This window comes from Rhinichthys klamathensis, unplaced genomic scaffold, assembly GCF_029890125.1.
Source record: "Rhinichthys klamathensis goyatoka isolate OS25496 unplaced genomic scaffold, OSU_Roscu_1.1 h1tg000750l_1, whole genome shotgun sequence".
NCBI classification, from domain to species: domain Eukaryota; kingdom Metazoa; phylum Chordata; class Actinopteri; order Cypriniformes; family Leuciscidae; genus Rhinichthys; species Rhinichthys klamathensis.
Genome location: NW_026607158.1, coordinates 38,993 through 57,865, shown reverse-complemented (window position 1 = coordinate 57,865; position 18,873 = coordinate 38,993). Strand labels below are relative to the sequence as shown.

The window sequence follows — 18,873 nt, the reverse complement described above, 5'->3', positions numbered from 1 at the left end:
TGAACACAACTTTCTATCCAGTAGCTGGTTAGCTTCTTTGGGGTAGAGCGGATGTGCGCTTAGTGAGACGGCCACACAAAGAGGACAGTCGTGCTTTTGCTCTGGCGCATATTTTTTTTATATCGCACCCACATCGCAGCCTTTCGCGAATTTCGATTAATCGTTCAGCCCTAACTAATGATATTTTTACGGAAGCTCGAAAGCTTTGGTCCCTGGATCTTTCCTTTTGTGTTCCTGTTTTGGAAGGACACGAGCGTGAGTAAATGATGAGCGACTGTGACGCGTGAAACACATGCCGTTCTGTTCCCACAGTGCTCCATGCCATCCTGCGCCGTGGCCTTCCACGTGACCTGTGCGTTCGACAACGGGCTGGAGATGCGCACCACTCTGGCGGAGAACGACGAGGTGCGCTTCAAATCGTTCTGTCTGGAGCACAGCAGTGTCTCGCGCTTGAACAGCGGCGCGAGTGCAGAGCCGCGCCTGGACCTCCCCGGGATGCTCTCGGACCGCCTGAAGCAGGAGCAGGCCGAGCGGGAGAAAGCCAGCCATCGCAAGCAGAAGCTGCAAGAGCTTGAAGATGAGTTCTACACATTAGTGGATCCCAAGGATGTGGCGGAAAGCCTTTCGCTGCCGGATGCTCACGTGGACTTCCTCTTCCAGTACTGGAAGCTGCGACGAAAGGCCAACTTAAACCAGCCGCTGGTGGTCCTGAAGAGGGACGAGGTGGACAATCTGGCCCAGCAGGAGCAGGACGTCCTGTACCGGCGGCTCCAGCTCTTCACCCACCTGCGCCAGGACCTGGAGAGGGTGAGTGTGCCATCTCTCAATGCTCTATAATGATTGGTTTCAGGCATTATTTAGGGATGAGTCACGATTTTCGAACATTCGATTAGTTGATTTAATTATAGAATATCGAATAGGTTGTGCGACTATTGTCCCCCAAAAAATCCCCATGTTTTCGGTGTTGATGCGTTGGTGACGCGTTCATGTAACCAGAGGCGATGCTGCGATAACGCAGCTAACAGCTGTCTCAAAGATGTAACCGGACCGAAGCAAAGCGCAGATTTCGGTGCCGCTTAAAGGGTTAGTTCACCCAAAAATGAAAATGATGTGATTAGTGACTCGCCCTCATGTCGTCCCAAGCCCGTCAGACCTCCGTTCATCTTCGGGACACAGTTTAAGATATTTTAGATTTAGTCCGAGAGCTTTCTGTCCCTCCATTGTAAATGTATGTACGGTATACTGTCCTTGTCCAGAAAGGAAATAAAGACATCATCGAAGTAGTCCATGTGACATCAGTGGGTTAGTAAGAATGTTTTGAAGCATCGAAAATACATTTTGGTCCAAAAATAACCAAAACTAGGACTTTATTCAGCATTGTATTGTCTTCCGGTTCTGTTGTGGATCCGCGTTCAGTGCCGCTGCTGACGTGTGTCTGGTGTGTGTGTGTGTGTGTGTGTCTGGTGCGTCCATGTATTCGGGTTCAAAAAAATATATCTGGGCAAAAAAATGCAAGTCTTCCTCTGTGTGGAAATCCTTTGCGAAGATTGTTTAGTTTCCAGTGTGCGTCTCCCTCAGACTGTCATTAATGACATAATTTTCATTTTTGGAGAACTAACCCTTTAAATGCCCCAGCTGTCGGTTGAAATATCTGCCCTCTGGTTCTCCGAAACGGACGTAAGAAACATCATCACCGCATGTGAGCGCTAGTTTACCCTTTTGATCGTTCGCACTGGTGTGCTTAATGTAATGATCATCAACTTCTAAATTCAAATCTGCGTTGGCTGGTGCTGAGCCAGAGAGAGACGTCATCACAACTATTCAGTCCTTTTAACCACACAAGCTTTATTTTAAGTTTCAGACATTTAAATGCACATTAGAACTAGCAAAACAACATTTATAGTTAGTCAAATACACACTGATGTCTATGGAAGCGGCAATAACAATCCTTTCAATTATAAATGGATGACGTGTTTAGATACACATTGTGTTAACTATAAAACTATTCTTCTCACACTTCACCAGCCACTTACTTTAATGTATTTCGGGAGAAGTGGATGACGTGTTGTAGGCCTAAATCTGACTCCGTTCTCTGCACAGTAACATGGCGCCCATTGTGCGTTATAGATCAACTAACATGAATCATGATCATTATAAAGGTCTCGAAAATGACAAAACACGCAACCAATCACAGTTCGATATTTGTTCCGCGTCATGTTTGGTGTGAAAATGTAAAGTCGACGTCCATACAATAACAGACCGGCGTACATCTAATAAATTATTCATTCAAGAACGTTGTGCAAGTTTACTGCAACAATGGAGCCGCGAACTTCACATGCTTTTGAAGATCCAGCCTTCAGTTGATCCTGATGAGCTCAATGTCACAGTTGTAAACATGACGGAGTTCTTCTTCCACGATGGGCTTCGCGTAACGCATTTAAAGTGATGCGTTCTAAAATAACGCTCACCTTGAGCAGGACATGCAGTAAGTCAATAGATGTGTCGTATTTGGCCAGAGAAGCCAAAACATGTAAAAAGAATTGCTGAAATTTAAAGCTGGTTTGTTGCATACCGAATACAGACTTTGCTATTATTAGTACTGTAGTGTTAAGGCTCGTACACACCGGGATGAATATCGGCGCGCGTTATTCGCCAGCGTTTTTCAACGCGTTTTTTGTGTTCACACCCAAGCGATTTTTTCGCTGACGATTACAAATTCATTCCCTGACATTAGATGGCGCCCATTTGCTCTGCAAAACCACTCCATAACAGTTCTCTTTTATCAAGATTTTTGTAGTCGCTGTCGCGTTTGTCATATAGTTCTTTATGTTCCGACACCAACGAGACCAGCGGCTCTACATTCATCTGGCCTTGCATCTTCCTCGTCTTATTTCTTCCCGGCAGTGTAGACGCTACTTGGCGTATATCTTCTTCGTCGTTACGTGTGTGTGCTCAGCAAGACCGTTTTGTGTTTGAGCGCCCCCAAGGTGTGTTTTACTGTAACTTCAGAAGCTCCAGACACGAGAGCAAAAGCTCCAATCTCATTGGTGGGATAGTTTTTGGCGCGGCGCGTCAAACTAAAAAAACGAACCCGAGGCGTTTTTTAAAAAATGACGCTTTTATGCGTGGCGTTTTTCGCGTCGGTGTGCACACTCACTTTGGTGCCCATTGTTTAGTCACGAGGCGTTAAACGTCGGCGAATATCGCGCGCGAAATTCGTCCCGGTGTGAACAGGCCTTTATTTAGTGTTGAATTATTGTATTTGGGTTAGGTGGCTTAGGTTTTATTGTGAATTTGTTATGTAAATTTGGTGTGTTTTGTATTTAGACAACTTATATTTATATACTTAACCCTTGTGCACTGTTCGAATTCTGTGTACTCCCCTTATGGACCGGGTCAAATTGACCCTAATTGGATTTAATACAATTCCTCAAAAATCACACTATGAAAAACAACATAGATTTAGATACAAACTGTAAACTTTTAATATCAACATTTGTTAAACATTACAAAAACATTATATCTGAAAATATAATTTATAAAAATGTTTTTAATTCATTTTTTAAACCAATTTTTGACAAAATTGGAAAATAAACAGTATACTGACTTTTGCATATACATTTTTACTACTTTTTTTATTCTATTTTATTTTTTTACTTTTTATGCTTTGAACATTGTAACTGAACAATACAATTTTGCTGTATAATGAACATTTTTAATTTTCCTAAGTTAACTTTCCCTAGTTTCCTATAGTTCCCTAGTTTCATTATTCACTCACTGGGAAGTGAGAAACCAAACATAACAAAATCATACATCAAATAAATGTTTTTTATTTATTTTTTGGCTCTGTGAAGCTGCCTTTGAAAATCCTACATAAAAGTTTTGGTTAAAAGCTAGGTATTTTAGATATCTTGAATATTGAAATGAGAGCTTATTTTACTATCTGTGTCTGACAAACATTTTCATCTGTAATTTGCAAATAATTCTAAACACTGATTTTAGCTTTTTCAAGTGTGTTTGGTTAGGGTTAGAGCACTTTTAGATGCACTTGCACGTTAGAACTGGAGTTGAAGTACCCTTACATACAGAAAATAAATGTTTTTATTTTGTGTCTGTACAGTTGCTTTTGAATGGCAGCCTATGAGGGTCAAATTGACCCGTGAACATCACGAACGTAATAGTAATTTTGTTTGTATATGTCAAAACACATCAGCATGTTGAAACTTTGCATGCATGTTCATCATGATAAATGAGAAAAAGTCACAAAATATCAAGAAAAAAAAAACAAAGGTTAACCAGTATTTCCAACAACTAGAAAATCGAAACATAACACAAGGGTTAATCAAAAATTTTAATATATTCAATTTTAAGAATTTTTTATTTGTTTTCAATTTAAAAAACGTTCTTTAATGTCATTCACCATCGTTTTGAGGCTCTCTTTTTTTAAGTTTTTAGGCACCTGTACCGTTTTAAAAGTATCGATTTGTCACCGGTATCGAAAAAACAAAACATACCCAAACCTATAGAAGCGCATCTGGGTGGAGTAGATGCTCTCACTGATCTAAGAGTTATAAAACGTGATGCATGACGAAGAATAAATCATTTGTAGAAACATTTAGGAAATAATGTTCATATTTGGAGTCGTTGTAGGCAAAAAATTGCATGTGAGCAAAGGAGCTGAATATAGCAAACTGAGTCAGATGTAATGTGAGCATTATCACGAGGTTTTACAGACACATGCTAACTCCTAGCCATAGCTATCTCAGTGACTGGTGTGTTTTCTTCCAGGTCAGAAACTTGTGCTACATGGTCACACGCAGAGAGAGGATCAAGCACTCCTTATGCAACCTCCAGGAGAAGATCTTCTCCCTGCAGATCCAGCTCTTGGAGAAGGACCTGGTCGGAGGTATGGGAACTCTTCACAACAATCTCTTACGTTTTACTTTTAATATTTTGATCTATCGGTTTTAATTGATAGCACAGTATCTAAGCTGGAAATGAAGCAAAGCGAGGAGATTATGAGAGCTTTAAGCAGTGTTTGGGAGTCATTTACGGCTAAAATAGGGTTCAAAATGACCCGTCAAAAGTGTATTATTTTTCCTTTTTATACAAATGGTCGGTGAAAGAAGGTGCTCAAACTACGGCTGGGCGATTAGCGATATCGAGATTGCGATCATTTATGTTGATAAGCTCTGGGCATTTTTACTCTAAATGGATTAACCTACCAGTCTATCACACATCAGAGATAAACGTGACCACATCCAGTCAGTCTCCAAAGAGCCGACGAGGGACACACACTTGCGTTGCCCTCCAAAGCGGAGGAAATTGTTGAAAAAAAGGTAAGAATGCATTACACAACGTGATTTTGCGGAAACACGAGATGAAGATTTAGCTTCTTTTAACGTGTTTTTATAATGCCGTGCCATGCATGCGACGCTACGAAAGACGCGAAACACATCCATCTAGCACGTTTACATAGAGAACCAGTGGAAAAGTAGCGCAGGCTTTGAAAAAACACGTTCTGTGTAGGGCTGTCACTTTTGTGAAAAAATCCTGTTCGATTTGAGACATAAGTGTTTAGTGAATCGATTGTAAAATCCATTTTTAAAGACGTTTCCATTTTCAACACCAAATACAGGCAAATCCACGGCCACCTAACAGGCATAAGGACGAGCGTAAAGAGGGCGCTTGAGACGCACAAGTCAGCAATATTACTGATGATTTATTGGCGTGAAGTTTCAGCACAATGTCAAACAGGAGCGCAACATTCAGGGATTGAGATTAACTCCCTCGACCCGCCAGATGCGGTACAAATGAGCTTTGGCGGGAAACGCTGTCAAATCACGAGCCAATCTGGCGTGTTTCTGTGTTTACTCACTTTGCTGGGGAAGTTCGTGTAAGACAAATCTGCGCGGATTTAGCGCAAATACGCAACTCATGATCCTCATGATATATTAAATACAGCGTATTGCAGAATCTGCACATTTTTGGCTTACTTGAACACACACACACACATACGTCACTACGCAACAAATAACGGCGCGCTTGTTCACTTGCATTGAAGCAATAGCGAATGTTAAAAAGCATTTGGTGAACAGAAAAGACATTGTTATTTTCCAGCATCCTACATGTTCTGTGTGCTGTATTGATCTGTCCACCTAAAACACATTTTTGGTAAAAAAAAAAAAGAAAAGAAAAAGGCCGTTAAAACCGATTCCCTATTTTCGTTTTCGAAACTTGTGTAAGTTGGTCCGATCGATTGTGTAATCGATTTTCGAACGTAAAGTGACAGCCCTAGTTCTGTGTGATCCGGCCCAGACGGTCTGCTAAACAAAATGTCGACTGACGGTTGGGCGACACAACAGACATTTTCCATCTCCTGAAGAGGAACTATCCCAGTGACATCACCAAGAGTACGAGCATGCATTCCCATGTTAGTGACCGCTTTACATTTTGCCAGGGTTCCCGCGGGGCATTAGAAAATCCTGAAAGTCTCAGATTAGAATCCCATGATTTTAACGCCACTAAAAAGTCCTACATATATGCTTTTAGGCCGCATTTACACTGCGTTGTTCAAGTGACCCAATTCCCTCCCATGTGACCCAGATCAGATACGCCCCTCGAACGTGTACGCAGGACAACAGCACATGGATTCCGCCATTCTCAGATCGGTTTCAGGCCTTATTTACATGTGGAAATAAATCTGATATGAATCGGATACGTGCATGTGTAAGCGGACAGATCGGATATATTCCCGTCAATGCGAGTCGTACGTCATTGAAAAAAGTGACTTTTTGAAACATTTCGTGGCACAGATATACAGGCGAAACTCGAAAAATTAGAATATCATGCAAAAGTTCAGTAATTCAACTTAAAAGGTGAAAGTAATATATTATATAGACTCATTACATGCAAAGTGAGATATTTCAAGCCTTTATTTGTTATAATTGTGATGATTATGGCTTACAGCTTTGAAAACTTTTCACAATATTTCAGAGGTGGGAGACTCAAGTCATATGACTTGACTCGAGTCGCTATTTTCTGGACTTGAGACTTACTTGACTAGATCTCTGAAAAGACTCGACTTGACTTTAGACTTGCTCCTTGTGACTTTAGACTTGACTCGGACTTGTGCCTATTTACTTGAAATGACTTGTGGAAAAAAAAAAAATTCAATTATTGTGTATTTTTTATTCGTCATAGGAGGGAGCGCGGGCGGTAATGCACTCACTCTGTGTGTTCGGGTTGAGGGAGAATAAAACGATTCGCGGGACTCCCGCAAACTAGAAATATCTATGAATAAAACATAAAAACTAATACATTTTTATTCAACTGTTGCAGAAAAGCAATAAGAACAACTAAAACAAAATAGAAACGATTTACAGGCCAGATGTTTCTATTTCTAACATGTCTGCAGCGTTGAGCGATGTAGCCAATCACAGACATACGTGTTGATTTCTTAAACGCAATAATGGCCAATCAGAAGCATTTACGATAGACTCCCCTCACCGCTCAAAACAGACCTCTTGTTCAGTGCTGAATTCTGTATGCTGGCAAATCCTCGAACTATAACAAACAAAGTGTATATATTATGAACGCTTCATTGATAATAACAGAGATGTGTGAGATCGCGATGAACTGATGTCAGCTTTTTAGGAATTAGGGCGCGCAGTCATGCCAAACCATGGACGCAGGAGCTGCTTGCTTTTATGTCTAAAAGTGGTTTGTGTGTTAATGCTTTAATAACAAATAATTTATCAGGAGCATTTATGCTGATGTGTATGTGGGCGACACGTAGGCTAACTTAAAACTATTTGGAGGTACAGGGAAAAAAGTATTTTTGCGGGTGGGAGCGGGACAAAACATAAATGTTGCGGGCGGGAGAAAGTAAGAAAGAAAGTAGTTGAGAATGTCAGTTATAACGACCCACGTATTAAAAAATAGTCGGGTTTAAATCATTTAAATTATTAGATTTGTTTTCTTAAAATTTCCATATAATATTTTGTGTTATGGGATCAAATCACCTGGATGTTTAGAGTAAGAACATAGCCTACAAACTTTGGCATACAGTACTAATTTAGAATGCAATATCTTTTTAGTTTTTCTTTACAAGATAAGAAAAGTTGTATTAATTCTTGTTTACTTGTGTTCATTTAATTTATTTTTATTTTAGAGCATTTAAAGTGCTTCTTAAAGGGACACTGTGTAGGTTTTTAGGTATTTTATTATCTGAAATCAATATTTTTATTCTTAAATATGTCCTCAATGGTGTACAAATACCTCTGCAAATTATCTGACTTATCCTCGTAAATTAAGAATTTATTATCTTTATGTACATGGGACGGGTAGGTTCACGGAGGCTTCCATGTCGTTCCGCCATCTTGAAAAACTATAATAGCAGAGAGGGTCAAAAAGTACCAACCAAACGCGTTTCCACAACGCGTTTTCGTTCAGAGCCAGCGTCATGTAACTGAAAGCAGCAGAACCGGAGGAGCAGAGCTGAGAGGCGCTGGTCACTGCCCCGGCAAGTTTAAAAGGCTGCATTGCTTCTCTTCTCTGCCTTGGAAACTTTCAATTCTATCAAGATCGTCTCTTGTAGCTGCCGCGGGCATCTTTGTCGTCGTGGTATTGACTCTCGCTCTCCTCCTCTTCCTCGTCGTCCACCTCTACTAGACGACAGCGCCGGGTGATTCTGTCAGCAGTAAATAGGCTACTTTTAAAATAATGTAACTCACGTTTGAATGCCTTTTGTTTGTGATCCGATGTGGATTCTGATCACCATATAAGGTAGAAATATTTATACGCGAGTAAAAGACTATATTGCACGCTAACCATTAACGTTACCATAGTAAACAAAATAAACGCTTGAAGATACGCATAGTAAAAAAAACATAGTGAACGTTTGAAGAAATCAGACCAATCATAAAGGTTATCACAATAATGTTTTTATTTTATCTGTCAGATAGCCTACGTCTCGTCTCTTTATACCGGACTATCATAAAATAAAGCACATTTTTTTTCCCGGGAGCTTCCTCTGTTTCTCTGACTGAAAATATCTGTAACGTTAGCCTACTGGGAGTCGAGAGAGTGCTAAAGCTCCTCAGGTCGTATTATTGGTGGCATATATTTGTAGAAATTATCATTCTTTTTAAATGTGATATATGTCCTGTTACTACCAAATAAACAGAAACAGACGCGATTGAAGTAAGTGTGTCCTATTTCTTTTGTGAAACCTAACGGTAATTTATTTCTGTGTGACTAATGTGCAATTTTGACATACATTAATTCATGATCAATGTATCGCCTTTTATTGTACACCTGGTAAAACATCGATGCTTGGGTTTTAAATAGTCAAGTAAACAACAAAAATGCCAGCAAACGGTCGCTTTTATCATATTTGTTTTGCAATGCTGTTTCCATTTCTTTCTGATTAGTTTTCTGATAACACGGGCGTGTTTTATTGAAGCACCGCGGAGCTTCTGGCCTGACAGTGGAAACGTTCTTCTGATCCACTGCCTCTCTGTCCTCTCCCTCTACTGTTGAATCATCTGATGATGATGATGATGATGATGATGATGATATCTAATCTAACAATGCACGTACTTAAGAAAATATAACGAATAAATAAGCATAAATACTAATTACAATGGTTCATGTTTTTCACAGTCAGTAATTCATACTGTAAAGTTGCAGTTTGTTTGAAATAACAAACCTGTTCACCCAAAGGAAAACTCGACGAAGTGCTATTAGAAGACGTCCTGTCAATAGCTTTTTGGTACATAACGGCTACCGTAGATGCAATACACATTTGAAAAAGCGAGGCGCTGGAGAGCACAATTCGTTTGAATGCAAAATACAATTTCACCGCTAGATGGGAGTAATTCCTACACAATGTCCCTTTAATGCTAATTTATTTATTACACACAAGTTAATTTATTTATTTTTGTAACCCATCAGCCCTCTGTGTCTAAATAAGTAATAAAATTCCCAGAGTTAAAAAATGTGTAAAACTAGCCTGTGTGCGACTTGGTATGACTTGATGACTAATTTGCGACTTGACTTGACTTGACTTGACTTGACTTGGCAAAGAGTATGACTTGACTTGACCCTTACAACAGAATGACTTGACTTGACTTTGACTTGCAATGTTAAGACTTGGACTTGACTTGAGACTTGCATTTAGTGACTTACTCCCACCTCTGCAATATTCTAATTTTGAATTTGGGGTTTTCATAAGCTGTAAGCCATAATCATCAACATTATAACAAATAAAGGCTTGAAATATCTCACTTTGCATGTAATGAGTCTATATAATATATTAGTTTCACCTTTTAAGTTGAATTACTGAACTTTTGCACGATATTCTAATTTTTCGAGTTTCGCCTGTATCTATAACAAATTAAACATCTCTGTTGACTAGCAGAGTATTAATGTCGTTCGCTTGTGTCAAATCAGAGGTGATCTGGCGCTGAAATCTGTTGCTTTTGAATCAGTGGCAGCGACTCGCTTTCAGTGCCGTCGTGGAGACTCTCTTCATTCCTGTGAAATCACAAAATAAATTGCACACACACATGTCCCTGGTCCTGATGTACGATCTCTGATGAACACATTTGGTTTTAATGAGGAAACAAAAACATACGAGGGCAGATCCGAACCCAGAAGCGCTAACACGCCAAAGAAAGCTTCTACTCGAGACCGTTAGCACACACTAACACTAATAGCGGATCTGTGTACATAATCACTGTCTTGAAGAATTTGTACTATATAATGTTTTTGATATAAAAATTAAACCATTGTATTAAAAATGTTTCTATGAATTCCATGTCAATGAATTAAACACAATGAAAATGATTTCTTGATATCATAATGTTGTTTTTTTGTTAGTTTCGCCAAGTGTAGTGTACATGCAGATATCAGATATGGGTCACTTTTAAAAGAAGAAAAAAAATCTGATATAGTTGAACATCAGAGTTGCGCATGAAGAACTGCAGTGTAAATGCGGCCGTGGGGTGTGTAGCACGAGTCCGCAGTGACGCCGCTGACGTGTGTCTGGTGCGTCCGTGTATTCGGGTTCAAATAAATATGGCTGGGCAAAAAAATGCAAGTCTTCCTCTGTGTGGAAATCATTAGACATGTTTGCGAAGATTGTTTAGTTTCCAGCGTGCGTCTCCCTCAGACTGTAAACAAAGCTCGGGCGTACCAGACACACGTCAGCAGCGTCTTACGTCAGCGGCGGCACTGAACGCGGATCCACAACAGAACCGGAAGACAATACAATGCTGGATAAAGTCCTAGTTTTGGTTATTTTTGGACCAAATGTATTTACCAGCAGCCATATCACCCTGTAGCCCAAGACTGGTTGCCCACTGAAGCTAAGCAGGGCTGAGCCTGGTTAGTACCTGGATGAGGCCAGCAGGGGGTGCTCACCCTGTGGTCTGTGTGGGTCCTAACGCCCCAGTATAGTAATGGGGACACTATACTGTCAATCGAGCACCGTCCTTCGGATGAGACGTTAAACCGAGGTCCTGACTCTCTGTGGTCACAAAAAATCCCAGGATGTCTTTCGAAAAAATAGGGGTGTAACCCCGGCATCCTTGCCAAATTTGCCCAGTGGCCTCTGTCCATCATGGCCTCCTAATCATCCCCATACCAATTGGCTTCATGACTCTGTCTCCTCTCCACCAGTAAGCTGGTGTGTGGTGGGCGTTCTGGCGCACTATGGCTGCCGTCGCATCATCCAGGTGGATGCTGCACATTGGTGGTGGTTGAGGAGATTCCCCCTTCTATGTGAAGCGCTTTGAGTGTCCAGAAAAGCGCTATATAAATGTGATGAATTAATTTTTGATGCTGTTCATCAAAAAGATGACCAGTTTCGGAGATGGTTGGAAGCAACTAATGACAGCAGTGCTTTTTTTAGATTACTTTTCCATCAAGCGGTTAATATTTGCAACATAGCGTGTGTGCTACGTCAAAAAGGCATCCGCGCTGATGTAGACACCCCAACACTGATGAAAAGCACATGGCGAACGAGTGAATGAAAGCGCACATCGGCTCCCTGACAGTAGATGGCGCTGATGGAGCAGCAGAAGTGCGGCCTTTACCCCAGAAACACAGCAGCTGCGCTACTTCTGTGTCTGAACAGTATTTACATGTTTCAGGCAGTCATTAGACGTGTCACATTACATCCAATCTTTCGCTAAGCACTGATACATGCTGTCATGCGTTTACTATTGTTATAGTACACTGAGTTGAGCACTGTTTACATAGGCACTGACGGGATCACTTGCATTTTTTCCTAATACCAGCGGAAAGAACTTAAAATAAAATAATTTCTGGTCATACAGATAAGATCATTCGAAACTGTAAAGGGTCTATTTTTATTTGTGTACACTCACAATAACAACAAAACTTAAAATAAAGAAAGCAAACCGGGTGTGCTTTCTGCTGTCTCGGTCTCCGTGATCTTCTTTCTGAAATGCGTCACAAATGTGAACCGAAACTCAGCGAATACTTGCCACACACACACGAGAATTTTTATTTATTACAGGGACAGTGTATATTAATAATCATTTCTGTCACTATGCCAGAATTAGCCAAAAGGCTATTTTTCATCTGCAGTCCCTAGACGGATGGTAAAGGTCACCCTAAAAGAGAGTAAAATTACATGTTCACATAACAATATAAAAATTGCAATACATTTAGTAAGAAATACTATTATGTAAAAATCGAAACACAGCAAACCAACAATCAAACAAACATCAGACAAAAACATGACACATACACACACAATGCTTATACTTTTAAATGAAGTGAAATCGACAACAAATATTATCAGTTTATGTAGTCCGCATGAACCCAACTAGAGTTTCTCAAGTCTCTGCTCATTATTATTAATGTGGCCACACCCACCCACGGTAATCGTCCACGCGAGCGCGCCGCCACCTCAGTAAACAGAGCGTCACGCTTCACCAGATTCCTCTGCTGTTCATCGGGTTTGGAAGAAGACGCTGTGAGGAATGAGCCCTGTTTACCTCAGAAGAAGAAGAGTGCGATGCGCGGCTTGACTCAGCGGAGGAAATCTTTTCTGACGAGTAAGTGATTCATTTTCACATTAGTTAGCGTGTTATTTTTACATAAACCTTTACGCATTTTACTATTTGGGTATTTCCCTTTCCTTTTTATTACATCGCCAGATTGAAATGTGTGAAATCGAGTTAAACTTTGAAATGTAAAATATAAGCAACCTTTCATTGCATCTAATGACCTATAAAGCGGTTTCTTTTGCTCTAATATAAAACATAATACGATATAAAATTAATTTGTTTACTCTGTAATATGATGAATGTTAAAGTCTAAGAATGTTTTCTGTGAAATACTGTTTGCAAATATCACTTTTATAACGTGATGATAATAATTTCTAAAATATAAAATGACATTTGTACTGTACAGGTGAAACTCGAAAAACTAGAATATGGTGCAAAAGTTCATTTATTTCAGTAATTCAACTTAAAAGGTGAAACTAATATATTATATAGACTCATTACATGCAAAGTGAGATATTCCAAGCCTTTATTTGTTATAATTGTGATGATTATGGCTTACAGCTTATGAAAACCCCAAATTCAAAATTAGAATATTGTGAAAAGTTTTTCATAAGCTGTAAGCCATAATCATCACAATTATAACAAATAAAGGCTTGGAATATCTCACTTTGCATGTAATGAGTCTATATAATATATTAGTTTCACCTTTTAAGTTGAATTACTGAAATAAATTAACTTTTGCCCATATTCTAATTTGTTTATGTATGATAATAAATACAAAGCATGCGTGCCTCTTTGACTGCAAAAATCATGTTTTTGTTATGAGAGGGTAATATTAATAGTGATTACTAATGCAATAATCTGGTTTATCCTAATATCAGCATGCTCACACGCCTTTTTTATTTCTTTTTTCTTTTTCTTTCTTTGTTGTTAACACAGGGACCCGATAGACACTACTGACGAGTCCTGCAGACTCGAACTCTCACACAAGCCTCTTTCTATGACAGCGCTGTACCAACATCAGCCTGTTTTTCAACTCAATTGAACTAGTATTTTACATGAACACGGTGAATCACTGACTACTGATGGTGGGCCAGTTTTTTTTTCTTCAGTGCAAAAGAAGCAGCGACACATTGGAAATACCAGGTATAGTTTACTTGTATCTTCAGTCACACAGGAACTGTTTCCAGGAATGGCACAAAGGTGTTAGACAGTTCAATGTCTATGTTTAGATTAGTGTGTTTTAATAATGTGTCTTTGACCTTCATTGTGTATTGATTATGTTGTGTTGAAATAAACTGCAAACAAGGGGAAAAAAACCCATTATTTTAATCTTCTCACCTTCTTTCTTTGGTTCCTCACGGTCACATTTACCTTGATTGGGCCATTCGGGGAGGGTCGTTGTCTTCCCAGTTGTGAATCACATCGATTCATGGCCATCGACACTCCCTCGCAACACAAACATTTATTTAAATCAATATATTGTTAAATCTCTAGGCTACAAGATCCAGTTCTCAAAAGTCTTGTTCGGTATGTTTTATGGCCTTATTTCAGGGACTTAAAAAATAGTTTTTTTAACGAACCACGCATGAACATTTTCTCAAAACTACAAACTTTCACAGACTTGCTGCTCACATATTATTGAAGCGGAATCGTCCGCATTTCAGCAGTGTATACAGGAGTATACTGGTCCGGATACAGTGTAGTCACATGAGCCAAGAAATTAGGAAAAAAATGTCTTAAAGCCTAAAACTTTTTTTTTTTTTTTTTTTTTGCAACCCTGTTTGCACTTTTTACTCACATTTCTTCCTCTAAATCATTTCAGACATGTAAAACCAGTGCTTAGTTAATGTTTTTGAACTTTATTTGATCTTAATAGTGAACTTTCTGTGTAGGCTATGGAGCTGCACAATTAATCATTTAAAGATCGCGATCTCGATTTAAACACCCACACATTAACATCGTGGTCTATGTTGGCGCTGACCCAGAGACAGCAGTTGTCATGTGTATGTATATGAAACAATTTCATGAACTGTGTTTTAAACCACACGGTGGCCGCATGCACACTGTAAAGTTTAGGACTGACACTATTCTGGCCAGAGTAATATTACAGCAATAAAAAACTTGTTCGAGAATTTTGACTAATGCAGTCAACGGAGGCGGAGCGCGTTCTTGCAGTGTTGCCATGTCCACTTATTATAAGCGCTTTTGTGCTTGGCTCATAAAGCTCATGAGGAGGTGCGGGTCATGATATTTTAGTATTTAGTATTTTAGTATTATTTTCATCAAAGCATTTTGATTTATTTCCCTTTTTTATGGGCTTGTTGTTGGCTTTTTCTAGCCAGATCTGGCAACACAAGTCGAGGCTCGTAGTTCTTCCACTGTGGTTTTCTTGCACCGCACAAACAGAAGAGAGAAACGTCTCTGATGCAGGTTGAAATACCTCATTAACAACTAGTTGATCAGTTTGGTTCTGTACACACTGCGGAGGATTTTTGTAAATGTGATTTGTCACTATCTGCATTTTTCATTCGGATGTAGAAAGTGGTGGTCACTTCTTTAAATTACTGAACTGTGTGTGTACAGAAGAGGATTGAGGACTAAAAGGTGAACTGACAACTGGATTTAGTTTGGAAGCAAGTCATTTAGTGTGTAAGTAATGTAATACAAGTTTATAGTTCTGATATACACTACCGTTCAAAAGTTTGGGGTCGGTACGATTTTAAATACTTTTAAAAGAATTCTCTTCTGCTAACCATGGCTGCGCTTATTTGATTAAAAATACAACAAAAATCAGTTATAGTATTAAATATTATTCCAGTGTAAATCAGCTGTTTTCTGTGTGAATATATAGTAAAGTGTAATTTATTCCTGTGATCAAAGCTGAATTTTCAGCATCACCAGTGTCAGTGTCTTCAGTGTCAAATGATCCTTCACAAATCAGTATAATATGAGGATTTGATGCTCAAGAAACATTTATTATTAATATCAATGTTGAAACAGTTGTTGGTCTGTCAGTTGTACAGTTTTTTTGTTGTTTTTTTTGGATTCTTTGATGAATAGGAAGTTCAAAAGAACAGCATTTGTTTGAAATAGAATCTTTTGTAACATTATAAATGTCTTTACTGTCCTTGATAAATAAAAGTATTGATTTCTTTCCTCCAAAAAATAAAAATAAAATTCTCACTGACCCCAAACTTTTGAACGGTAGTGTATATGCACACTGATGTCTACAGTAGTGATCAAAATAGTGTAAATCACCTTTAAAAGCTACTTGATGCTTCAAATAAAGATTGCATTGTTACACCAGTAGGTGGCGACAAGTGAAACAAATGTATTTGTCATTGAATCATTCATTCAAGAGATCTGTTCAAAAATGCAGATTCATCCAGTAATTAAATGAGTCATTGAACCATTCACTCACTCATTTTGTCAGAACCTCCTGTAAATTACGTGTTATTTTGTTTAGTTGTCATTTCAGAATCGTGATCTCTATTTTAAATAAAATGATTATGATTCTCAATTTATCCAGAATCGTGCAGCTCTAATAGGCTATACCTCTTCAGATATGTGATATGTCACTGTTGCTACCGAAATTCAATTATTTTAAAGCTGCAGTCCGTAACTTTTTTTGTGTTTCAAATTTATATGATAAGCGAGTGCTTAGCGAGGACAAAGTTTACGTTGTTATTCTATTCATGTTAATAACCTATATTAAAAAATTTAATAAATGAACCTTTAGGTATCTCCAGGCTTCAGTCATTGTCAGGATACTTTTCAAGCTGGCAGCATTATAAAATGATACATCGTGAAAGATACACGAATAGTTAGTGAAATGCTTTATGCTAGATAACACCACAAATGTAACGTTATCATGGTACGAGCATGGAGCGTTAGTTCAACGTCAAGCTGATAAAAGTAGCCTATTATTGTAACGTTGCAGTGGGAGTACACAAGTTTCCAGCATGTTGTGTGATGCTTTCTCCGGTGTGTTGAAAGTCTCAGTGTGGCCGGTACCATGAGTGCTCGCTTTTGTGTTCGGGCACGAGCGTTCTTGTAAAAAATGGTTGCAATCTGAAACATCACCGATAGAGGCCGCTAAAAAATACATATAGCACCTTTAATTTATAAAGCACATTTACACACCGCATAAAACTGACCAAAGTGCTGTACAGTGAATAACTAAAAAGACAAATAATACAAAAAACACATGGGATCAATTGTCATAATTACACAAAACAAGAATAAAAAGGTAGATCGGATCACGAGTGGACGACACTGAATACAGATGTAAACGTGTCTTAAACGTTTTGAGCTCGTCCACTTTCACCACTTCCAGAGGGAATTAAAAACGCATCGAATGCGATTTTTGACCCGTTTACACCTGTATTTAGTGTCGTCCATTTGTGATCCGATCTACCAAAATACATCTTAATACCAGCTGTAAAAAGGGCTCAAAAGGGTGTGTTTGTAAAAACTGTTTAACTTTGGCAATTGGTTCAAGATTAAACCGAAACGGAAAAGCAATATCAAAAATGAAAAACAACAGGTACTGTATATGAATATATATTAAAGTAATATGAAAAAGATAAACAACTTGAGTTAAGTGCAACACAGATTGCATTTGAGATCAACTTTTTATGTTGTGCATCAAAGTACATGTAAATAGTTCTTAATAATAATTGCATTCATGGAAAACTGCATGTAAATAGACGTGAAGAGGTTTGCTTATGATGTAAATGGTAAATGGACTGCATTTATATAGCGCTTTCACAGACCCAATGGCCACCAAAGCGCTTTACAATTTGCCTCACATTCACCCATTCACTCACTCATTCATACACCGACGGGCGACGGCAGCCATGCAAGGCGCCATCCAGCTCGTCGGGAGCAGCTGGGGTTAGGTGTCTTGCTCATGGACACCTCGACACTTGGTCAGGTGGAACCGAGGATTGAACCACCAACCTTCCGGTTTTTAGACAACCCACATGAACCACTGCCGCCCCCAATGTAAACATCTTATTTCAGTTGAGTCCCACTAATTATTACAAATAATCATATCATTGGTGCACATGTAAACAGACAAACCCTCTTGACAACATCCCACGCGAGCAACTATCATCAACTGGTGCAGAGATTTACTGCAGTGAGACATGGACGCGCTGCGTGACGTTTGGTGGCTGATTGTGTCTGTGTTCATGAAATTAGGGTTTATTTTCCTGGTAGATTATTCTAGGGATACCTGGGTATTCCTGGTGTCCTGCTTAGAAACAGCCCAAGCCATCAGTGCTAGTTCTAAAGAGTAATTTTTATAAATGAGTAACCGAGGTTTCTTGTAATTATTGGAAGGAGAGAGTGCCGAAAAAAAAAAAGTTAAACTCTTTCTGCCTTACAACTGTGGACTAACAAACTTGATGCAGTATATTTCATACTATATTTTCCATAAATAATTGTAATTTTTAAAAATAAGTGAATTAGCCGGTAAGAAATCTGTCTGGCAATATTAGGTATCTAGCTAGTCAATGTAGACGATAGGGAAAGTTAACCGTTTCAGCCCATGCCATCAAAATCTCAGTCAGACCAGGAAACCAAAGTTGGAAGCCCAGGTTTAGCTTAGATACTCAAAAATATCGGCATTACAGTGTAAATATTTTGGCTGTTTAAACTAAAAATCATACCTAAAGATATCTACTGATGAGAAAATGATTCACCATTATATCATTTCATGACAATAAAAGTGCCATGCTCTCACATTAGTCTTTGGACGTTAAAGGTTTCATTCATTAAATACATACTTAAGTATAATCTCTGAGAATTAATTTTCATAATG

General features: G+C 38.9%; 1 protein-coding gene across 2 annotated transcripts in view; it reads left to right on the top strand.

Moving 5' to 3' along the window:
* The window catches only part of jade2 (jade family PHD finger 2), an 89,445-nt gene that overhangs the window by 62,409 nt on the left and 8,163 nt on the right, over positions 1 to 18,873 (top strand). For both annotated transcript variants that reach the window (XM_056242746.1, XM_056242745.1), the window contains exons 9-10: positions 313 to 807; positions 4,789 to 4,906. In XM_056242746.1, coding sequence (XP_056098721.1) covers positions 313 to 807; positions 4,789 to 4,906 — 613 coding nt within the window. The remainder of the gene's footprint in view (positions 1 to 312; positions 808 to 4,788; positions 4,907 to 18,873) is intronic.